The 25,429-nt window shown below is 42.1% G+C and overlaps 1 protein-coding gene and 1 long non-coding RNA gene across 3 annotated transcripts in view; both read left to right on the forward strand.

Moving 5' to 3' along the window:
* Positions 1–25,429, forward strand: part of LOC128521875 (complement factor H-related protein 2-like) — a 70,547-nt gene that overhangs the window by 13,029 nt on the left and 32,089 nt on the right. Inside the window, exon 5 of the mRNA XM_053495568.1 lies at positions 952–1,131. Within this exon, the coding sequence (XP_053351543.1) occupies positions 952–1,131 (180 nt within the window). The remainder of the gene's footprint in view (positions 1–951; positions 1,132–25,429) is intronic.
* On the forward strand, positions 3,032–11,011 carry LOC128512561 (uncharacterized). Of its 2 annotated transcripts, XR_008356349.1 has the most exons (4): positions 3,032–3,172; positions 3,265–3,340; positions 10,591–10,666; positions 10,921–11,011. It is a non-coding gene; the product is annotated as an uncharacterized LOC128512561 (long non-coding RNA). The 2 variants fall into 2 exon arrangements; XR_008356330.1 differs by having other exon boundaries at positions 3,032–3,340.

Consider the following 25,429-nt stretch of genomic DNA (forward strand, 5'->3'; position numbering starts at 1 on the left):
TTTCACGTAGAATTCCAATAACATTGACTCATGTTTGTGGCTATAATATGACAAAATGTGGAAAAGTTCAAGGGAGCCAAATACTTTTGCAGCCCCTGTAATTATATATTAACAATGATAACTACAACTCTGCAACTTTGCATTAGAATACTGCATATTGCACAACGAGAGCCAGTTGTGCATAAACCATTTGCAATATGTACATTCTACTTTTTTAACTTATGTTTCTATATACCTTATATTATATACCCTTATTGCTTTTTTTACTATGTATGACATGTGACAAAACAATATAGAGGCAATTTTAAAAGATTTTAAAGAAGTAGACAGTGTGCTGTTAAAGACGACATAAGATTATCAGATGTGTGTTCGTGCTGAAAGTGCTTCTCTGACTTTTTGTGAATGTGGGTTTTGTCAGGCAGCTGCTCTCTCCTCAGTACTGCGGACCGTACAGACCCACTCTCACCCATGTGACCAACAGTTAGTGTCATTAAACAGTGTACAACACCTGGGACGCCCAGTGATACACATAGTCAAACGTCCCCAGTAATGTTATGCTCTATATCAGCACTGGTGGAAAGTCTCTCGGCCAATCAGATTGCTCAGAACTAACTGTTGTATAGAGCCAATCAATCAACATCTCCTGACCAATCAGAATCCAGAATTTAACAGTGCTGAGGTGCAACTTCTTAACTGTTTCACTCTGTGTTAAATCAAAAATCAGTTGCTAGCAAACAGCACCAGTGAGCGGTGTCTTAACTTTACTGACTAGCTGCAGTCAGTCCCTGTGTCTAAACTCAATGAATCTAATAATCTGTTTATCACAATGATGATGTGTGCAATAGAATAAGAGTGTATTTGTGTGTTTAATCCCCTACAGTCAGGAGTACACACATCATTAAATAAATACAAAAGTGAAGCCACACACATGTATAAATGTTCTGTTCTTAGTTCTAGTTGAAGTAAAATGTAACAAGCCATATGTGTACTACGGCCGAGAAGCAGAGGGATTAAAATCCTCCTATAGTCACGGAGAGACTGTAAGATTCATATGTAACAGAGGCTATGAGTTTGAGAGAACAGACACTGCACGGTGTGAAGATGGAACTTGGAAGCTCCCAGTGTGTAAAGGTAAAAACTGTCCTCATTACAAACATTAATAATATTTCTGCACAACACTTTTTTAAACACATTTTAAAATAATGACATGACTGTGACACATTGATCAGAGAGACAGACAGAGAGAGAGAGAGAGATCTGGTTTATATTTTGCCTCAAACAATGATTATGAATGTACAGTATAATAATTCTAGTAGCTGAATGTTTGAATGATCAAAATATTAATTTGTACAAATGACAAAAAACCCTAAAATTAATGTGATAAAAATGGTTGTAAAGGGCAATCTTTTTACAAACTTTTCCGAAAGGTGTGTCTCTCAAAGTTACCCAAATATACTTTTTAATAAGTTAATATATATTTAGACATTTTCCATTTTAATGTTCCAGCTGAAATGCAGCTTAGATCCTGCAGTCTGCCATGCTACATTTACTGCACCATTTCACTGTGTGTAGTTTTACTCTTAGACTGTCCTGGAACGCCCCTTTGGAGACGTACATTTTCCCAGCCAATCAGGATGCAGAAACTAGAAACAGTCAGGGGAGAAATATTCCTTTTGAACCCACATATGTTCGAGACATTATAAGAAGAGGTTTCAAATGTTATCCAGAAAGAGCCGGTGTGAGTGCAGGCTTTCATTCCAACCAAACTGAAGTCTGCATCCACCCTCATTCTTTCGGGATAACATTTAAAACCCCGGTTATGAGGCATTTCCCCTCCATTTGGTTATTTCAATCCATATCCTGATTAACAAAATGTGGGGAGAAAGGATTTTTTTTTAAGTAGCAACCAATTTATTATGCGTATATTATGTGTAAGTTTTTATTCATGAGGCCATCCCCAGTGTTCAGCAATACAAAAGGCATCAATAGCCTACAGTAGCTATTTATTTTTGGCTCTTAAGAAACAGACGGACCAGGATGCAGGATCTGAGCTGTATTTCAGCTGGGAAATTACAGACGCATTTTGCAGACTTGGATAACTTGTTTAAAAGGAGTATAATTGTATTAAGTACTTTGTCACATGACTAAGGATCATTATAATATTTGAGGAAGTAACAGAGCTGAAATGAAAACGATGCAAGCGAACAGCAGCAGATTCTGCACATAAGAGCTGTAGAGTGGCACCAACCACTTTTTATTCAAAGTAGAGCTCACACGGGACAGCAGTTTGATCTTAATGTCCTTTACATGAATAAATCATTGGATTTTGGACATATTTTATTACAAATCTGCCACGTTCAGAGTTATAACTACCTCACTGGAAACATTGCACTAGAACATTATATTGCAAATCTTCAGCCAATTGGACATAAACTATTTGTGGTATGTACATTCAACCACCATTCTAACCCATGTACATATTGTATTATTGTTATTATAATTATACTATTATATCGTTATAACATATGATTTAATTCTATATGAATAATCATATTTATCTCACTGCAGTTTTGCATTAGAATACATTAATATTGCACACCATGAGTACACTGTGCAAAGACATTAATTAGGAATGTAATTTTGGTTTACTGCAGGTGGATAATTTAAGTTCTGCATTTTATTTCATAAATACGAGGAGGACTCAAACAGACATTAAGTATTTTATTTAAAAGAACCTTCAACCCAGCATCTTTTTTTTTTCAAAATGTTTTTGTTGCATGCAGAAATAAAATTTTTGTTTTCTCTGTAGCAGTTCATTGATTTCATAAATGCAACACAGTTTTTTTATACATAGCATAAAGATAAAAAATGATATATGCAGTGTTCTCTTCATTTTAGATGTCAAAGAGGTTTTTGACAACCCGGTGTTTTCTATTCTGTGGGAAATGGGTCCAAATGGCTCTTTGAGTGTTTAAGGTTGCCGACCCCTGAATCAGGCCATACAGGCAATTCCCAGGGTGGCAAATGTAAGTGGCCTCTAGAGGTCACTATAAGTAATTCTTCAGTCAGTTTATTCATGTGATGGGGTTGTGATTATAAACCCAGGAACCTGTATAACCTCTCAACAGTTTAACGGTTAAGATTTCCTTTGTCCAAGAAGCTCAGCACAAATGTAAGTAAACTTAGTTTGTGTAATTCTAGTGCTGTGCATTTTTGAATTGTTTAGGTTGCTCTGCCTCATGTTCACATTTGTGTGCTGTTTAGCCCAGAGCCTTTAAAGCTAACTTCTACCTCAGGAAGCAGCAAGTTAAAAGTTTGCACCCTTGGTGAGCGGAGCGAGGTGTGTGTTTTTGATTCCATGTTTAAGACAGGGAAAATCTTTAATGATGTTTCTGGAATTTTGTTTTGTTGTGTCTCTCTTACAAAAAGTTTGTGTGTTTATATTGTTTTAAATACTGTAGTTTTAAGGTCATGTAATGTACATAGCATATGTATAAATGCATGATGATGTACTGTAAAGATGTGAGGGTTTTATTTGTAAATTTGTATTTAGCCAAAGGCTTATTTAACCAGCTATTTATGTGTTTATTTTAGTTTTCACGGTGCTTACGCTGGTTGCAGAATAAAATCAATTGCACCTGTTAGAGACTCTCTGCCTTGTATTCAGAAGCCAAGGGCTGCGACAGTGAAAACTCGACGCTGAGGCATCTACCTATGCCGACATCTTTAGCGGATACAAGATCATCTGATGTCATGCCTGCTAATATTTGAATACCCCAGCTGCTGCAAGAGACTTTGTCTGAATAAGTGGGTAAAACCAACCACAAATACCGTACACGTACAAGAAAACTACATAGAAGTTACTGCGGTAATTGGGACTATGTGCTCAGCTAATTCATCGCGTGGGACATTGGACATCTAGAGATATTAAGAGCTGCTATACCCTAAATAATTCTAGTGTGTAGTACAAAATACTGTAAAAGCTTGACCTGTAAGGTTGACAATTACAAAGTCTAAGAGTACAGTAAAGGTCAATGTGATGTGTACATTAATTCCTGAATCTTACAGTTTCTGAGGGGTAAAATTGTGATTGAAAATTATCAGCAGTGTTCGTGTCTATGACATTTTGCTTACTCTCTGTGTACTTTCCTTGGTGTCCACAAGCGTAAACGTCTGATGTGAGTGGTAATATATTTTAGAGATAAGTTAAAGACACCACTCACCCAAACTTGAGTTTAGACGTAAAATAATCCCAAGGCTTTACAGTACACAGATCCATTAGATCTTCAAGATGTCATCACACGATGAGCAAAAAGACAACCCTCCAGAAGCACAACAGATAAGGGCGAGCTCCCGTGAGCGTAATTTAACAACAAAGGGTCAAGAATTACATGAACAGGAAGCAAAGAAAAATGAAAAGGCATTTAACAAAGCCTATGACCTTTGGAAGCACACAGCAAAGGAGTCTAGAGGAAAACTAAAGGCCTTCTGCTCAGCTGAGGATCTTGATAAGATCCAAATAAGCATCAAATCTAAACAAGCTATACTACACCAAAATTATGAGCCCATGCGACGCAATCATACTACCACTCCGGATATCGTCAAAAGAATGGATGCTTGTGACACTCTTACAGTTGAGATTTGTGACATTGTCAGTAAACGACAAGAGAATATAGATGAGGCTTTCAATGACCAACTAGAGAAAGAGAGGGTAAGAATGGTGCTAAATAAGGATGAGTATGGCTCAGTCTTTGGAAATACAAAAACAGAAACAGTAATTTCAGAGTCATCACAAGGGTCGGGCTACAACTCAAGCGCCACCTCCAGGTCCTCTAGTAAACGTGCAGATGCGGAAGCAGACTTGGCAGCCAAAATAGAACATGCCAAAGCAATGCAAGAAATACACATTCAACAAGCGCGACTTGACAAACTGGAAAGTGAATGGAAATTAAAGAAATCTCAGATGTTAGCAGATCTCAAACAAAATGAGGCCGAAATGAAATTAAAGTTAGATTTGGAGAAAACAAGGTTACAACAGCTACAGGCTGACAATGAAGTAAATGTAGCAGCCGCTCGGGTCAGAGCGTACAACAATTTTGATGACGTTGAAAGTTTGGAGGAAGAGACTGACCATAAAACCAAGTATGGGTGGCAAGATGCTGGACTCAAAATTCCACTAAATCCACAAGCAGTGCCATTCCAGCCTTACTCCACACCCACCAATGCACCAGCAATTCAGGAGGAGGTTAGCCTTGCTCAGGCAATTGCAAGCTCACTCACCCTAAGCCGTTTACCTGTACCAGAACCGAGTACGTTTACTGGTGATCCTTTAAGGTTCATAGACTGGAAAATATCATTCATGGCTCTCATTGACCAAAAGCCCCTCCCAGCTAGTGAAAAAATGTTTTATCTAAAGAGTTACCTTGCTGGGGAAGCACGCAAGGCTGTTGAAGGATTTTTCTATCTAAATTCAGAGAAGGCATATCAGGGTGCTTGGGCAGTCTTACAAGATAGGTATGGTAGCCCGTTCATTGTCCAAAGGGCCTTCAGAGACAAGCTCATGAAGTGGCCAAAAATAGGTGCAAATGACCCTATGGCTTTAAGAGAGTTTGCAGATTTCCTTCAAGGTTGTGTTGAAGCCATACCTCACGTTAAGGGCTTGGGTATTCTAAATGATTGTGAAGAAAATCACAAGCTTCTTAAAAAACTACCTGAGTGGATGATGCGCAGATGGAGTCGTATTGTTGTGAAGGAGCTAGACCAATCTGGGGAGTATCCAAGTTTTGCGCGTTTTACAGAGTTTATACGAACTGAAGCTCGCATAGCTTGTAACCCGATTGCATCTCCTCTGCTAATGAACGTTAAAACCACAGAAGAGAGACTTCCAAAGAGAGCCAAGGCACTTAGCACAAGTACTCAAATGAAAAACTTCATCTCAGGAACTCCGGAAAAGCCAAAGCCACCTTGCTTAGTTTGTAAAGACGAAAATCATGGTGTTGTTAAGTGTCCAACCTTTGCAGTAAAGACCATGGATGAAAAGACAGCTTTTATTCATGATAATCACCTGTGTTTTGGGTGCTTAAGAAAGGGGCACATTACCAAAGACTGTAAAAGGCGACACACCTGCAGTACATGTGGTCGACGTCATCCAACCTGCTTGCACAGAGAAAGAAACAGTAGCCCTGTTACATCGACAAGCAAAGGTCCCTCAGAAGACCATACAAGCCAGGAAACCCGTAAGGCCATGGCCCATGCATTGACGCAGCATGTTTCGGCCACCTCTAGCATTGTTCCAGTTTTTGTGTCATCCACAATAGAACCACAGAAAGAAATTCTCACCTATGCCCTACTCGATACACAAAGCGACTCAACCTTTATCTTGGAAGATTTGGTCACTGATCTAAATGTAAACACTCAGCCAGTGCAACTTAAACTCAGCACAATGACAGCTGTCAATACTATAATACCAAGCAAGATTGCCAGTGGTTTACAAGTTCGGGGACTCAACTCTGAAACTCACATCCAACTACAGCAGACTTACACACGAGACTTTATTCCAGTCGACAAGTCTCACATCCCTACTAAAAGTACAGCCATTCAGTGGCCTCATCTAAAACAGTTAATAAACAAGTTACATCCACTCCATGATTGCGAGGTTGGTCTGCTAATTGGTTATGATTGCCCATCGGCACTAGCTCCCTTGGAGGTCATCACCGGCAAAGAAAATGAACCTTTTGCACAAAGGACTGTGCTGGGCTGGAGCATTATAGGCTCAGCCAATCCCCATTTGGATAGACATGGAAACGAAAGCTTTGTGCATCGTGTTGCAGTTAAAGAAGTGCCAGTGGCCACTGATGTGTTAAAGGTTCTGGAATCAGACTTCAATGAGAGAAGCTATGAGGACAGGTATGTGTCGCAGGATGACATCCGCTTCATACAGCTCCTTAATGATAACATCAAGCAGAAAGAGGATGGCCATTTTGAGATTCCCCTCCCTTTCAAGGGCAGTGTTCCACCAGTTCTACCAAACAATAAGAAACTGGCTACCATTCGCTTACAACACCTAAAGAAGAAGTTTAAGGCCAACAAACAGTATTTTGACCATTATACAGCCTTTATGGAAGAAATAATCAGGAAAGGTGATGCTGAAACAGCCCCTCCATTTTCTGAGTTAGAGTCTGTGTGGTATATCCCACATCATGGGGTGTACAACCCCAAGAAGCCAGGCAAACTTAGAGTGGTGTTCGATTGCTCAGCGAAGTTCCGTGGAATTTCTCTGAACAACACTTTACTGACAGGCCCGGACTTAATCAACTCCATGATAGGAGTTCTTTGTCGCTTTAGAAGGGAAGCAGTGGCTGTGATCTGCGACATTGAAAGGATGTTCCACCAGTTCAGTGTCTCTCCTGAAGTTCGTAACTACCTAAGGTTCCTCTGGTGGGAGGGTGGGCTGTTAGAAACTGAACCACAAGAGTATAGAATGACTGTCCACCTTTTTGGGGCTGCGTCCTCCCCTGGATGTGCCAACTTTTGTCTTAAGTATCTGGCACAAAAACACAAGGTTGACCACCCTTCAGCTTCAGTATTCGTGGAAAAAAACTTCTACGTGGACGATGGGTTAACCAGCGTTCCAACAGTCAAAGAAGCTAAGGAACTAATTGTTGAAGCACAAGAACTATGCAAAAGGGCAGGTCTACGTTTGCACAAGTTCAACTCAAACCGAATGGAGGTCCTCTCCTGTGTAGCCCCCTCGGAAAGAGCAGTAACCACCGATCCTCTCAACCTTAACCTTGATGCAATCTCAACAGAACACGTACTTGGCATTCAGTGGTCATCAGAAAACGACACCTTTAGCTTCAATGTTGATGCCAAAGACCATCCCCCAACACGACGTGGTCTTTTGTCAGTCGTTGCGTCTCTGTATGACCCACTCGGTCTCGTAGCTCCCTTCACCCTAAGTGGAAAACGCATCCTACAGGAGCTATGTCGCAGAGGTATGGGATGGGATGATCCTATTCCTGAGACATTGCAGTCACGGTGGGAGGAATGGAGGAATGGGTTACAGAGGTTGAAAGAAATTGCTGTACCTCGTTGTTACCATCCTCAAAACTTTGGTAAAATTGTTAGAGTGGAACTGCACCACTTCTCGGATGCTAGTAATGTAGGGTATGGTTCATGTTCCTATCTCAGATACCAAAATGACAAGAACGAGATTCATTGCAGCTTTGTAATGGCAAAGGCGAGGGTTGCATCTACGAAGATTACTAGCATCCCAAGATTGGAACTATCAGCTGCAGTCACGGCAGCCAGGATGAGTGTTATGCTGAAGGCAGAACTCGAGATGAAAATCGACCAAGAATTTTTCTGGACTGACTCACAAGTAGTACTTGCTTACATCAACAATGATGCGCGAAGGTTCCATGTGTTTGTGGCAAACCGGGTTCAACTGATACGAGAAATTACAGACCCAGATCAATGGAACTATGTAGATACAGCACAAAACCCAGCTGATCATGCCTCAAGAGGTCTTCATGCAGCAGACATCCCTTCAGCTAGCTGGTTGGCAGGGCCCAAGTTTCTATGGGAAAAACAAGTGCTTTTTACGCCTAAGCCTTCAACAGAGCTGCTTACAGGTGACCCGGAAGTTAAATTGGTTCAAGTGTTTGCAACTCAAGTTGGTGACTGGAACGATGTTCTAAGCCGCCTGAGTCGGTTCTCCACCTGGACAAGGCTTGTGAAAGTGATTGCCAGAATCAAAAGACTAGGGTCTAAGCTAAAACATCTTGATGAAATTGTGACCGTTGAGGAACGTAGAAGGGCTGCTGAGGTGGTGATTCAGCTCGTCCAGCAGCAAGCCTTTTCTCAAGAGCTAAAGGCACTGCAAAGGCGCTCTCATGGAGACATTATTCCAAGTTCAAGTCCTCTTCACTATCTCGACCCTATTCTGGTCGGTGGTCTTCTTCGTGTTGGCGGAAGAATAAAGGGAGCAACACTCAGTCAAGAATTAAAGCACCCCATTATACTCCCAAAAGACAGCCACATCACGAAGCTGATTTTGTCTCACTATCATGCCCAGATTCACCACCAGGGTCGGAGCCAGACTTTAATGGAGCTCCGGGCCAATGGATTTTGGGCCATTGGTGCAGGTAAATCAGTCGCCAAGTTAATTCATAGATGTGTGCAATGCCGTAAGCTCAGACGACCAGTTGAGGAGCAACGAATGTCTGATCTTCCCAGAGAACGCTGTGAAGTTTCGGCTCCTTTTATGTCATGCGGAATGGACTGTTTCGGCCCATTTGTCACTAAGCGAGGTCGCAAAGAGTGCAAGAGATATGGACTCATATTCACATGCTTGTCATCTCGAGCAGTCCATCTTGAAATGCTTGAAGACATGTCGACAGATGCTTTCATTAACGCCTTAAGGTGTTTTATTAGTCTTAGAGGAGCTGTTTGCCAGCTTCGCTGTGATCAGGGGACAAACTTTGTTGGTGCGAAAAATGAGTTTAAAGAAGCACTCAAGCAATGTGATACAGAGTCTTTGAAAGCCTTTCTGGCAGACAAACAATGCGAGTTCATTTTCAATGCTCCTTCAGCGAGTCATGCAGGCGGTGTGTGGGAGCGGCAAATTCGGACCATCCGCAATGTGCTAAATGTGACAATTGCTCAGTGTTCAGGTAGACTAGATGATGCTTCCCTTAGAACTCTGTTTTACGAAGCTATGGCTATTGTCAACTGTCGTCCATTAAATGTTGATGGAATCAATAACTCCATGGCACCTGATGCCAAACCATCTTATCCTGATGAAATCTGGAAAGTTTGTAAAGGAGGATCTTTATGCTGCAAAAATGTGGCGCAGAGTGCAATATTTAACTGAACAGTTTTGGAGCCGTTGGAAGAAAGAATACCTTCTAAACTCGTTCCTTAGGCAAAAGTGGCATGTACCCCGGCGCAACTTGAAGGTGAATGACATTGTCATTATCAAGGAAGATACACTTCCGAGGAATCAGTGGCAGCTAGGACGAGTCATTGAGACTACAGAAGGGACAGATGGTTTAGTTCGTCGGGTAAAGGTACAAGTTGGAGAGCGGAAACTAACAAAGAAACAGAACCATTGCTCTAAGCCCTCAATCATCGAGCGGCCGATTCAAAAGCTGGTGCTCCTCCTTGAAGATGAAAAATAGTCATTTCTATAGACACACATATCAGACATGTTGGTCTAAGGCGAAACCATTCGCATTTGTGACATACTGTATACCCATATTTTAATCATTCACTAGTTTGGAAATCATGCATGAGTAACTGTTTGTTCATTCTTTCGGAATACATTTATCATAACATGATTTGGTGGGAGTGTAAGTGGCCTCTAGAGGTCACTATAAGTAATTCTTCAGTCAGCTTATTCATGTGATGGGGTTGTGATTATAAACCCAGGAACCTGTATAAACTCTCAACAGTTTAACGGTTAAGATTTCCTTTGTCCAAGAAGCTCAGCACAAATGTAAGTAAACTTAGTTTGTGTAATTCTAGTGCTGTGCATTTTTGAATTGTTTAGGTTGCTCTGCCTCATGTTCACATTTGTGTGCTGTTTAGCCCAGAGCCTTTAAAGCTAACTTCTACCTCAGGAAGCAGCAAGTTAAAAGTTTGCACCCTTGGTGAGCGGAGCGAGGTGTGTGTTTTTGATTCCATGTTTAAGACAGGGAAAATCTTTAATGATGTTTCTGGAATTTTGTTTTGTTGTGTCTCTCTTACAAAAAGTTTGTGTGTTTATATTGTTTTAAATACTGTAGTTTTAAGGTCATGTAATGTACATAGCATATGTATAAATGCATGATGATGTACTGTAAAGATGTGAGGGTTTTATTTGTAAATTTGTATTTAGCCAAAGGCTTATTTAACCAGCTATTTATGTGTTTATTTTAGTTTTCACGGTGCTTACGCTGGTTGCAGAATAAAATCAATTGCACCCGTTAGAGACTCTCTGCCTTGTATTCAGAAGCCAAGGGCTGCGACAGCAAATGTTAGAATGTCGCCCCCTTGTGTCTAGAGTGTCTTACTGCTTTTGTCCCACAGCAAATTTCCTACAATTACTTTCTGTTTCAAATGTATTCAAAGTTGCAAATAAATAAATAAATAAATACCATTCAGTTTATAGTGACACCTTACATCTGTTTCACCCCCGTGCCAGCACACGACACCAGTGAGCGGTGTCTTTACTTTACTGTCTACTGTAGTTGCAGTCAGTCTTTGTGTCTGAGCTAAACGAATCTAATGGATCTAATACTCGATTATCATGATAGTTTGTACAGTAGAATAAGAGAGAGAGAGAGAGAGAGAGAGTGTGTGTGTGTGTGTGTGTGTGTGTGTGTGTGCGTGTGTGTTTTATTCTAAAATCTCCTACAGTCAGGAGTACACACGTCATTAAATAAATACAAAAGTGAAGCCACACACATGTATAAATGTTCTGTTCTTTGTTCTAGTTGAAGTAAAATGTAACCAGCCATATGTGGACTACGCCCAAGCAGCAGAGAGATTGAAATACTCCTATAATCACGGAGAGACTGTTAAATTCACATGTCCACGTCCTTATAGGTTTGAGGGAACAGACACTGCACGGTGTGAAGATGGAACTTGGAAGCTCCCAGTGTGTAAATGTAAGTGTCCTCATTACAAACATTACTAATAATTCTGAATAACACTTATTTTTAAATAAAGACAAGACTGACACATTCGTAAAAATATTAATTTATTGAAAACATTTTATAACATGACAAATCCTATTGAAATAAATGTGGTAAAAATTTAATTTGGGTGGCACGGCGTTGTAGTCGTTAGGACTGTGGTCCAGGGATCGATTCTAGGTCACGTTATAATATTTTAAGGGGACTAATTTCGTAAAATCTATTTTTAAATCCATTTGGACAGTCCACTGGTTCTCTTCCTTAAAATCACCTTTTCTTGCTATGTCGAAGAGAGACAAGTTTTATGGGGTGGATGAAGCTTTTACTTCACCTCAGTTTCACCTGTTTAGTGATATGAAATTTAAAACAGGAGCTAAATCTCTGCTTTGTCTGTTTCTCGAGTTGTCTGTTTCTGTCTCTAAAATGCTGCATGATCCTAATTTTCTTTCTTTCAGTCCTTTCTAAATGCACGATTCGACTAGAGGTAATGTTGAATGACTTAGATAATCAAACAAGTTTTAATATAACACAAAGATAACCTGAGTAAATACAAAATACAGTGTTTAAATTATGATTTTATTCATTATCAGAAAAAGAAATGTCAACATCTACCTGGCCCTGTGTCAAAAAGAAAATGGCCCCTTGATAAATCATAAATGAACTTGGATTAACCACATTTTTTGGAAAGTCAAGTTAAATTCCACTTGCCACACCCAGGCCTGATTACTGCCAGACCTGTTGAAACAAGAAATCACTTAAATGGAACATGTCGGACACAGTGAAGAACGCTAAGAGATATTTAAAAAAAAAAAGGCAATGCAATCTAAAGAAAATCAAGAACAGATAAGAAACAAAGTAACGCCAAGGTGAGAAACATTATCCACAAATATAACAAACAGTGGTGAACCTTCCCAGGAGTGGTAGGCCTACCAGAATTTACATTTAGGCATTTGGCAGACGCTGTTATCCAAAGCGACTTACATTTTTTATCTCATTACACATCTGAGCAGTTGAGGGTTAAGGGCCGCGCTCAAGGGCCCAACAGTGGCAATCTGGTGGTTGTGGGGGTTTGAACCTGGGATCTTCTGAACTGTAGTCCAATGCCTTAACCACTGAGCTACCCCTGGCCCTGAAACTCTTCCACGAGCACAACGACGACTCCAGGAGCTCATAAAAGAACCCAAAACAACATCTATAAAATTGCAGGCATCACTTGTCTCAGTTAAACTCAGTGTTCATGTTCAGTGTTCACTAATAAAAAAGAGACTGGAGGCAAAAATCTCGTCCATGAAAGAGTTTTAAGGTGAAAGCCACTGCTGACCAAAAGAACACAAACACTCGTCTTACAATTGTCAAAAAACATCTTGATTATAAACATCTTGACTTTTGAGCAAATATTCTGAAAATTGATGAGACTAAAGTTGAAACTAAAGTTGAAACTTTTGGAAGGTGTGTGTCCTGTTACATTTGGTAGTGATGGGAGTTTTGAATCATTTTAGGGACTCGATTCTTTGAATCTTGTTCATCAAAATGAACAAATCTTTTTTGAGTCATTTAGTTAATTTCGTTCTTTAGATTAGATAATTAAAATTTTCAATTAACTCCCCAACACCCCCAAATTTTGGCTATAATTCCAGTCAATTAAAATATTACAATGCAGCAAAGAACATATTATGGTAAACAGAATGAGCAGCTCACCTCTTATACAGTATCTTCTAGTCTGAGTCGTTCGTTTTTTTTTAATCCATTGCACAGCATAGTGTCTATGAAGGTCACATGACGAAAGAACAAACGACTCGGACCAAAAGACTTAAAGGATTAAAAGACTCATTTCTGTTTCCTGTAAATAACCTACTGAGGTTTTGCGATGCTTTGCGTATACGCGGCCAGTAGAAAATGAAAGAATCACTCTCCGAGACTACTCACTCTTCTGAGTCACGTTAAAGATTCGTTTACAAAGAACAAATCATTTATGAACGACCCATCACTAACATCTGGCATAAAACTAACACAGCATTTTATAAAAATAACATCATAACAGCCAAACATGGTGGTGGTAGTGTGATGGTCCGGAGCTTTACAGCTTCAGGATCTGGACGACTTGCTGTAATTGATGGAACCATAAGTTCTGCACTCTGTCAGGAAATCCTGAAGAAGAAAGACTGGCCATCAGTTTGTGACAGTAACAGATTCTGCAAAGAAAATTGGCATCAAACACAAGATCATCAAAATCAAGACCGAGATCACACAGGACAGCAGTTTAATTTTTACTTGCTTTGCATAAACTTGCATAAATGAATCTTCTGCAATAGTTCCTGCTTAAAGCAATGCTGAGGGTCATGTACAGTGCAAAACAAAAAAATAACCTTTATATATATTTTATATGTCTTATTTTATATAGATTCCAAAATTTCAGAGGGTTGATATATAAAAAAAAATTATAATTTGGAGGAACGGAAAATATAAACATGGATTGAAGCCCCTCATTAAATATAAGCCTTTTAAAGAAGTTAAAATAAGTTTTGATAAGATACAGTATAAGATCCTGCATTCTGGCACTAAAATAGTAACAGTTACAGCTTTAGGAACTCACACCTGAGCTTCATTTTCACAAAATCAGTAGAATTGTCCATCAGTGAGGAAGCAGTTAGATCTGAAAAGTTTAACTTACTAACTAACTAACACGCACACACACACACACACACACACACACACACTCTCTCTCTCTCTCTCTCTCTCTCTCCCTTTCTCTGTCATATACACACATGTTTTGGAACAGTTGTTAAATAATTTTAATTAAAAAAGTTTCAGAAAAGTATAGTTAAAAAAAGTATGAAAATGGCGACTCCTGGGCAGAGCTGAGCCACGAGGTGGAGGAGGAGACCAACAAAAGTTATACCTCAGGAACATTGTGTGGACATCAAAGAAAAAAACAATATGGAGATTTAAAAAAAATATTGCAGAAGCAAAGAAAAGTATTTTTAAAGAATATAAAATGGAGAGAATGTGTCTGTTTTTTTCATGTTCTCACACAATAGAGACTCATGTGCCTGTCCAAAATGATCAAAATTTTTTGCATTATTATTCCCCTTATATGTAGTATGACTTTATATAGTAACAGAATAAATAGAATATTAACTTTTTAAATTTAACTTAGTTTAAGAAATTGACTGATCATGATGTAATTCTTAAATTTAAGATCAATAAAAACAGTTATAATTTGTTTACACAAAGTGTCAAATCCACTATAATCAGGGACAAATAACACCATGCATGCAAACACATCTGCAAAAAAAACTGTTAATAAAAAAGCCATGCCTGTTCTGATGTTTTGTTCTAGATCCAACATCGTGTTCTGTCCCACGTGTGCCAAATGCCCGACCTGTATATCAATTAAGGCCACTCTATTCTCATGGAGAATACGTCCAATTTGTATGTGAGAGCGGCTATACATTTGAACGTGGAGCATATGCAACGTGTGATCTTGGAACTTGGAGACTGCCAGTGTGTAAAGGTGAGAGTCCTCATTACAAACATGACTGATGTTTCTAAATAGTAATGTGGTTGTCTATTAAAGACAATATAATTTAAAGGGAAAACCTTTTCAAAAGCAACCTAAAGAAATAACTGCTTTTCAATGACCTTCATAAAGGAACAATTTTATTTGTTGAGTATGGTTAACTATAAAATGTTCTTCATTGTAGCTCGATGCTGTAATTAAAGCGCACGCTAATCATTCTAAATCCCACCACCTTCTGCACTACAGTACATCAGTATCTGATAGATAGAAAAATTGTTCTTACTAGGCATACCTTTTCCAAATCAGAAACACTGATGAAACTGAGCCAAATAAAACTCAGTCACTCATTGTCTATATCACTTTATCCTGTATTCAGGGTTACGGAAGAGCCTGGAGCCTATCCCAGGAGACTTAGGGCACAAGGCGGGTTATACCTCACACAGGGTGTCAATCCATCACAGGGCACACACACATACACACACTTATTCTCACACTGTGGCCAATATGGGAACGCCAATTAACCTAATCTGCATGTCTTTGGACTGTGGGAGGAAACCGGAGTACCCATGGGAAACCCACCAAGCACGGGTGCAAACTCCATGCACACAGAGACGGGAATCGAACCCGGTTCCTGGAGGTGCAAGGCGACAGTGTTAACCACAAGCCCACCGTGCCGTCTGCCAAATGAAGCTAAATAAAAACAAATAAAGGTCATAACAAAACCATCATTTATCGTTCTACTGTTTGCTACAGGCAGTCAAGACATATCAGTTAAGCACATTAAATTGCATTTAAACAATAATGTTTTATGCAATGATATATTTTGTGAAGACACTAACTTGCAGAATAGCCTAAATTAACTGCATTTAAAAACATGATGGTTAGCAGTATGTAAAAGCCTGATGTGCTACTTCACGATTATTAATATTTCACTAGAAGTTTGTAGACGTGCTTTCCCTGCTGAAACGAAACTAAACATTTTCCCCGTCAGATTTACAAAAGTTTCAGTAGCTCTGAAATCATTAAGATCTCAAGCATTACATGTTTATTATCTGTAAAGAACAGAGCACCAGAAGTTTCTTCTAAACACCAAAGATTTTTTAAATTATTAAATAATCTGAAACAGCGTTGCTAGGTGTAACTGAATGTCAGTACATCAACTATTGTATAACTTTTCCTAAAAGTCTAAGTGACACTTTCAGGTGCAGGAGGTGGGGGCGGTGGTGAATCTGTACATCCTGATCAGCTTGGGGTTCTGCTGCCAGGTAATAATTATCACCAATTCAGTTAATATGTAATAAATATGAAGTGCTTTTAGCTAATCTCACCTCACTCGTGTACCCAGTAAACACCTCAGCTCAATTCACACTTCATACAGGTTTTTGTTTTTACACTAAGATAGTAATTAATATTTCTGTGTTTAAAGAACACAGAGTGTGTAATCATACAAATGTACTGTACTGTGCTGTGTTCACCAGTATAATAACCCATAGGTGCTTATATAATTAATGTTGATCTCCATGTCCTCACACGAATTGTCTGTGATTTCAGTCCATTTTTGTGGATCTCACCCACTTATTGCAAATGGAGATGTTACAGAGCTGCCAAGTGGAAAGGAATTAAAAGTTCAGTGTGCAATATATTATGAACTAGAAGGACCTGAAAAAGTAGGATGTGTGGAAGGGGAATGGACGGAGCTCCCGGTGTGTAAACGTGAGTAAACTTTTGGAACCTTAAAACAAATGTACAACTTTGAGAGAGAGAGAGAGAGAGAGAGAGAGAACAACTGACAGAATTCATCACAGGTAGGATCACAGGGGACGGGAGGACATGTCGGGGACAGGAGGATGGGAGGACATGTCCTGCCTAATTTCATAGGGACTCAAATCAAGAAAAATAGAAGGAAAAAAATTCACTGAGCACTGATTGTAATCAAGGTGGTGTAATTGTTCTGGGATTTGCATAAATTTGTATAAATTAATATTTGAGTCATGAACATTGCGAAACATTTATCATGTTTTTCCTCAGGAACATTTTGTGGAGATCAAAGAAAAGGCTAATCTAAAGAGTGGAATTTTAGAAAATAACAAACAAAATTTTTTTTTATTGTTTTTACATGCACAAAAAAGAGACCCATGTAACTGTCCAAAATGACCAAAAAGTAAATTTTGCATATTTGGTCCCTTTTAAAGTAGTTTGAATTTATAAAGTAGAGTAGAAATTAAATTTGGTTTAAGGAATTCTTTCATCATGATGCAGTTTTTAAATGTAAGATTAATAAGTAATAACAGTGGAATTACAATTAGACTTCACTAAACTGTCGAATCCACTATAATCACGGATAAATTACACCATGCAAATGTTTTTATGCATCTGCATAAAAAGTTAAAGCCATACATGAGCTGATGTTTTGTTCTAGAGCTTACATGGTGTTCTGCCCCACATGTGGCAAACAGTCGCGCTATAATGATAGAGATACACAGAGAAAATAGAGACCTATAGAGTGTTCTCGTTACAAACATGTCTAATGTTTCTGAACAGTAATGTTGTGTATTAAAGACAATTTGATTTAAAAGGAAAACCTTCAGAAAGCAACAGCTGCTGTGTAATGACTTTCACAAAGAAATAATTGTGTAATTGTTTAAACATTAAATGTTCTTCATAATCCTGTAATTTAGCTTAATGCTGTAAGTAAAAGTAAAGCCAAAAGTAAAAAAAAAAGAAGTAAATATAGTACATAAACGTTATTATATAACATTTTGTCTTTTAAATCTAAGTAACTGTCACGAGCCAGCCCCAGCCACCAAGCGCCTCACAATCCTAACTCCATTCCAGAGTTTCAGCGCACCCAGCGTTCAATCACGACACACCTGTATTCAATTAGGAACATCATCCCCAGGCTTTAAAAGCATGCAAAGCACACCAGTCTGTGCCGCAGTATCTCGCTCGTGTGCCTCCCGTTTTCTCTCGAATATTTTCTCGCTGGATTTTGACCCGTTGCCGACCTCGCTGCCCATTGGACTTCTCTTCTTGTCTCATCCCTCGATCATCTCGCCTGTTCTTGGATTGATTCTCGTGTTTGACCCTGCCTGTATTAGGATTCTGATTCTTACACCCGCCCCTATCGATTTGCTGGCTATCCTGGCTGGATTCGGAAGATCGACCCTTACCTGCTAAACAACGTCGATTCTCTCTGCCCCTCTCCGTTCTGGTAACAGGCCAGCACGTCGAAACCATCACGGAAATTCAGTTGCACCACCCGCGCACATTGCTGAGACGGCGTAAGGTTCGTGCGCGCTTCCGGATTCCGCGGAGGACTTCCGACGTCGTCACCCTGACCCTCGTCACGCCACAGCCTGCTCCTCGGAATATTCGGTACTCGCACACACCCGCGCCGCTGCGCGCTGACTTTCTTAGACACAAACGCACATACACACACACACACACACACATACCCGCGCCGCTGTGCGCTGACCTTCTTAGACACACACACACACACCCGCGCCGCTGCGCGCTGACTTTTTTCAGGCACACACACACACATACACAAACGCACGTGCGCCCCCCCCGCTGCGGCGCACCAATTCACACACACACACATACCGCCCGCGCTGCTGCGCGCTGACTTTCTCAGACACACACACACACACACTACGCTGCCTTAGCCACCATATATTTAACCCCTAACTCCAAATAAAGTCCCTTGAAGTAAGTCTGTGTCTGCTTTTGGGTTTTTTTCGTCCCGACCTCCATCCCTGACAGTATACTGCGGCCATGGCAGACCCAGCAGAGACTTTTCGACCACGGCCGGGCCTTAGCACCAAATCCCAGCTACGGGCTAGTAACCGATCCGAGGCCAGGCTTCGCCAGACTGTTGCCCAACAAGGTGCTCTCATTAACTCCCAACAGCAAAGCCTCCAACAGATATCTCAGAGTCTGTCTCAGCTGTCAAATCAGTTCCAGCAGGCGTTCTCCGTCCTCCCATCCACGCTCACACCTCCAGCTCGGCACGAGCCTCGCTTACCCAATCCTCAACCCTACAATGGAGACCCTGGCACCTGTCGGTCATTTTTGTCACAGTGTTCCTTGCTGCTTGAACTCCAGCCCTCCGCCTTTCCTACTGAGCGATCCAAGATGGCGTACATCATCACCCTTCTTACGGAGAGAGCCCGTGAGTGGGGAACGGCCGTCTGGGACGCTGGCGATCCCTGCTGCATCACCTTCAGCAGTTTCACCGAGGAAATGAAGAGAGGTTTCGATCGCTCCCACATAGGAAGAGAGGCCGCCAGACAACTACTGGAGCTTCATCAGGGCTCCTGATCTGCTTATGACTACGCCATTGAGTTCCGGACTCTGGCGGCCGCCGCTCAATGGGACTCTCAGGCGCTTTATGACACCTTCCTGAATGGGCTTTCTGAGATGGTCAAGGATCAGCTGACTTCCCAGCAGCTTCCTGAAGAATTGAATGACCTGATGGACTTTGCAGGCTGGGTGGATTCACGACTCAGACGGAGGCACCGCCCCCCTTCCCAGCTCCAGCTCAGGGCAGTCACTCCTCCCATGCCAGCCGCCGTCCCTGATGAACCCATGCAGGTTGGACGAACCCGGATTTCGCCAGAGGAGCAACAACGCCGGATCCAGGCAGGGGCGTGCCTCTATTGTGGCCAGGTCGGAGTGGAAGACCGCCTTCAACACACCGTCGGGGCATTATGAATACTTAGTCATGCCGTTTGGTTTGGCCAACGCCCCAGCAGTATTCCAAGCCCTAGTTAATGATGTCCTTCGGGATTTTATCAATATCTTTGCCTTCGTTTATCTTGACGATATTCTCATTTTCTCGCGCTCCTTGGAGGAACATAAGATGCACGTCCGCCAGGTACTCCAGGATTCAGATGGACCCCGCAAAGCTGAAGGCAGTGACCGACTGGCCTACTCCAACAACACGCAAGGAGCTTCAGCGTTTCCTGGGGTTTGCCAACTTCTATAGGCGATTTATTCGGGGCTATAGCACAGTGGCCGCCGCTCTCATTTCCCTGACTTCAGCCAAGACCCCGTTCATCTGGTCGGAGCAAGCGGCCAGGGCCTTCCTAGAGTTGAAGAGGCGATTTACCTCTGCCCCGGTTCTTCTTCAGCCGGACCCTTCTCTTCAGTTCGTGGTGGAAGTGGACGCCTCCGACTCAGGCGCCGGGGCGGTCCTATCACAGCGGTCGCCCAAAGATAACAAACTGCATCCGTGTTGTTTTTTCTCCCACCGGCTTTCTCCTACGGAGAGAAACTACGGTATTGGCGACCGGGAACTACTAGCGGTTAAACTCGCCCTGGAGGAGTGGAGGCATTGGCTCGAGGGCACCGAAATCCCCTTCCTGGTCTGGACGGACCATAAGAACTTGGAATATCTCCGGACAGCCAAATGCCTAAACTCCCGTCAAGCTAGGTGGTCCATGTTCTTCTCCCGTTTCAACTTCTCCTTGTCTTATCGCCCGGGGTCTAAGAACACGAAACCAGACGCCCTCTCTCGCCAGTTCTGTCCAGCCCATGAGCAGATGCCTGAAGCCACCATCTTACCCCCTCAATGCCTTGTGGGTGCCGCACTACTAGACATCGAATCACGGGTCAGGGATGCACATCAGCAGCCTGGCCCTTCAGAGACACCACAGGGCAGACTTTTCGTTCCGGCAGAAGTACGGCCCCACGTTCTGGATTGGGGACATAGCTCACGACTGGCCTGCCATCCTGGTGCGGCACGGACTTTGGCGCTGGTTCAACAATGGTTTTGGTGGCCCACTATGAGGAAGGACATTCGTCACTTCGTTAGTGCCTGCGACACTTGCGTCAGGAGCAAGGCCAGTAACAAGCCACCCGCCGGCCTCCTTAGACCGCTCCCGATTCCTCACAGGCCCTGGTCCCATATCGCCCTTGACTTTGTAACAGGACTCCCCGACTCGGAAGGGAACTCCTGCATCCTCACGGTGGTCGACCGCTTTTCCAAGGCGGCCCACTTCATTCCGCTATCTGGACTCCCCACAGCGAAAGAAACCGCCGAACTTTTAATTGTGCATGTGTTCCGGCTACATGGACTCCCAACAGACATCACATCGGTTCGAGGACCCCAATTCACTGCCCGGTTTTGGTCCGCCTTCTGTAAGCTAATTGGTGCCACCCCTAGCTTATCCTCCGGCTATCATCCGCAGACGAACGGCCAGGCGGAGCGAGCTAATCAGGGCCTAGAAACAGCTATTCGGTGCATGACATCTAAGGACCCCCATCACTGGAGTCAGCTGCTACCATGGATCGAGTATGCCCACAACTCCTTACCTACATCAGCCACGGGTCTCTCCCCTTTTCAATGCTGCCTAGGGTATCAACCTCCTCTGTTCCCTTTTCAGGAGGCGGAGGTGGAGGTCCCCTCGGCTCAAGCCTTTATTCGTCGGTGCCGAAGAACGTGGTTAAAGGCAAGGGCTAGGATCCGCCGGACCATTTCGATCTTCAAACAGCAAGCTGACCGACGTCGCTCCAGAGCTCCGTTATACCGTGTGGGTCAAAGAGTGATGTTATCCTCCCACTACATTCCCCTCAAAACAACCTCGCGCAAACTGTCTCCCAGATTCATTGGCCCGTTCACCATCACCAGAATCATCAACCCCTGTACCGTCAGACTCCATCTGCCTTCCACCATGCGCCGGATACACCCTTCCTTCCACGTATCTCAGATAAGACCCCTGGTCTCATGTCCACTGAATCCACCCACCCGCCCAGCTCCTCCTCCCCGACTTCTCGATGGTGGTGAGGCCTTCACCGTGCATAAGCTTTTGAAAGCCAGACGACGAGGCAGAGGCCTCCAGTACCTGGTGGATTGGGAGGGCTATGGCCCTGAGGAGAGAAGCTGGATTCCCTCCAGATTCATCTTGGATCGATCCCTTGTTGATGACTTCCATCTTCGACACCCCAACGCACCGGCCAGAACGCCAGGTGGCGTCCGTAGGAGGGGGGGTACTGTCACAAGCCAGCCCCAGCCACCAAGCGCCTCACAATCCTAACTCCATTCCAGAGTTTCAGCGCACCCAGCGTTCAATCACGACACACCTGTATTCAATTAGGAACATCATCCCCAGGCTTTAAAAGCATGCAGAGCGCACCAGTCTGTGCCGCAGTATCTCGCTCGTGTGCCTCCCGTTTTCTCTCGAATATTTTCTCGCTGGATTTTGACCCGTTGCCGACCTCGCTGCCCATTGGACTTCTCTTCTTGTCTCATCCCTCGATCATCTCGCCTGTTCTTGGATTGATTCTCGTGTTTGACCCTGCCTGTATTAGGATTCTGATTCTTACACCCGCCCCTATCGATTTGCTGGCTATCCTGGCTGGATTCGGATGATCGACCCTTACCTGCTAAACAACGCCGATTCTCTCTGCCCCTCTCCGTTCTGGTAACAGGCCAGCACGTCGAAACCATCACGGAAATTCAGTTGCACCACCCGCGCACATTGCTGAGACGGCGTAAGGTTCGTGCGCGCTTCCGGATTCCGCGGAGGACTTCCGACGTCGTCACCCTGACCCTCGTCACGCCACAGCCTGCTCCTCGGAATATTCGGTACTCGCACACACCCGCGCCGCTGCGCGCTGACTTTCTTAGACACACACGCACATACACACACACACACACACCCGCGCCGCTGTGCGCTGACCTTCTTGGACACACACACACACACACCCGCGCCGCTGCGCGATGACTTTTTTCAGGCACACACACACACACACACGCACGTGCGCCCCCCCCCCCCCCCCCCCCCGCTGTGGCGCACCAATTCACACACACACACACACACACATACCGCCCGCGCTGCTGCGCGCTGACTTTCTCAGACACACACACACACACACTACGCTGCCTTAGCCACCATATATTTAACCCCTAACTCCAAATAAAGTCCCTTGAAGTAAGTCTGTGTCTGCTTTTGGGTTTTTTTCGTCCCGACCTCCATCCCTGACAGTAACACTTTCAGTTTCAGGAGGTGGAAGCGGTGGTGAATTTCTACGTCCTGATCAGATTGGGGTTCTGCTGCCAGGTAATAATTACCACGAATTCAGTTAATATGTAATAAATATAAACTGCTTATAGCTAGTCTCACCTCACTCGTGTACCCTGTAAACACCTCAGCTTCATATTTCCTCCTGAATTCACATTTTTTGTGCCAAGATACAATGTGGAATATTTCTGTGTTTAAAGAACACAGAGTGTGTAATCATACAAATGTACTGTGCTGTACTGTACTGTACTCACCAGTATAATAACTCATATGTATTTATTATAATTAATGTTGATCTCCATGTCCTCACATGAATTGTCTGTGATTTCAGTCCATATTTGTGGATCTCACCCACTTATTGCAAATGGAGATGTTATAGAGCTGCCAAGTGGAAAGGAATTAAAAGTTCAGTGTGTGAAATTACATAAACTAGAAGGACCTAAAACTGTAGGATGTGTGAATGAGGAATGGACGCCGCTTCCAGAGTGTAAACGTGAGTATTAATTACATTTTAAATACAATTTACAACTTTGACAAAACAAATGAAGTCAGAATTCATCACACGGACGCAGGTGTCGGGGACGGGAGGACATGTCCTGTAGGGACTCCAATCTGTTCCCTTGCCAGCACAGCCAGCACAACCAGCACAGCAACTTCTACATGAACCTACAGAAGCCAAGTTTAATGCAACAGTCATTGCATTTAGTTCAGATACACACATTTATGGTTTTATTAGTGTATTAATGGGAAAATGATCTTTAATATTGGAATTAAGTCAAGAGAATAGTTTTTATTTTGCTTTAGATGATAAATGCATTAATGATAAATTAATTAAACAGGACCTATTTATAAGCAGATATTTTTTTGTTGCTTACTGATTTTTTTCCCCTGACTACAGATGATTTCTAATGGAATAATATTTAATGATAGTGAGACAGACTAAATCAGGTTTAAAGAGGATAAAGAAATCAGCTGAAATGCAAATCATATTAATACGTAATTGTATAACATATATTAAATATTATATAATATTATATATTGTATATTAAGTTTTTTTTTTACACAGGATCATTACTGTTTTCCTTCTTATTTTTTAGCTCCATGTAAAGTGGAAGGTGAACGTATTCATTCTAGTCAGTCTGATGAATATCTGCAAGAGGGTGAAGAGAAGAGATATTACTGTGCTTTCCTCAAGAGAATAACTGTCAGATGCTTCAAAGGAACAACAATCTACGGTGAATGTAAGTGTATCCTGTGTTTTATCTAGACAGAAAATTACTAAGTTCTAGTTACAGATGAATTTATCCTTTATTTCTGACCATTAGTATCTAATGAATAAAGCACTCGTGCTGATGTGGGCCAGACAGAGTTAAATCTAACAGCTCTTCTACCACAGTGATTTTAGTTAAAGAACAACACTCCACATTTTCTATCTGTATCAAGTTGCTTTTAATGTTTGTGGATGCGTTCTAAAATCAATTTACTTCCTGTTCTTATTTACATTAAAGCAGTTATAAATGGCTGTTTCCTCAGCAGCCCCTTTCTGTTCTCTCTTTTTATGACAAAATAAATAAGACAAATAAATCCTGCTGTGAAACACCACAGAGCTTCAACTCTTCTGTCCTGGAGAAATTCCTGTACTGGAAAGTTAACAGTTGTCTGCTAAAACTGGAGACTCCTTCCTCCTTCCACACCAGACATGCATGATTTGATAGTGCACATTTATGTTTTCTATAGAAACAATAATCACCTATTGGAATTTAAAGCTGTGCTGCTGTCAGAGCTGCTGTTACAGTACATTAATCAACACCTTCTGACCAGTCAGGGACCAGACGTAGGAATGCAGTCATACTGGGACTGAATCAGGATCGTTATTGTGTTCAGAGCTTTAACGAGGCTCTAAGGTTTAATTGATACATTTGAAAGTATTTAAAGTGAGCATGATGGTCTCTGACTGCTGATTGTGATCTCTAACTGTTATTCTTTTTACAGGTAAATGGAGTGTGGTAAGTACATTTTCTATGACATTAAATTAAATATTAGAGTAACATTGATCATGGTACAGTGCTAACATTAATGCTCAATCAGACTTCAGGTACATTAACTGTCTCTGTGTGCTTGTTTTGGCAGTGATGTGTATCGATGCCTTCAGTTCTCCTGCTAGTGGTCAGAAATCTTCTTTCTGAGAATAAAAGCTTGTTTTTCAC

Source organism: Clarias gariepinus, chromosome 1 (genome assembly GCF_024256425.1).
Source record: "Clarias gariepinus isolate MV-2021 ecotype Netherlands chromosome 1, CGAR_prim_01v2, whole genome shotgun sequence".
In the NCBI taxonomy this organism is placed as follows: Eukaryota; Metazoa; Chordata; class Actinopteri; order Siluriformes; family Clariidae; genus Clarias; species Clarias gariepinus.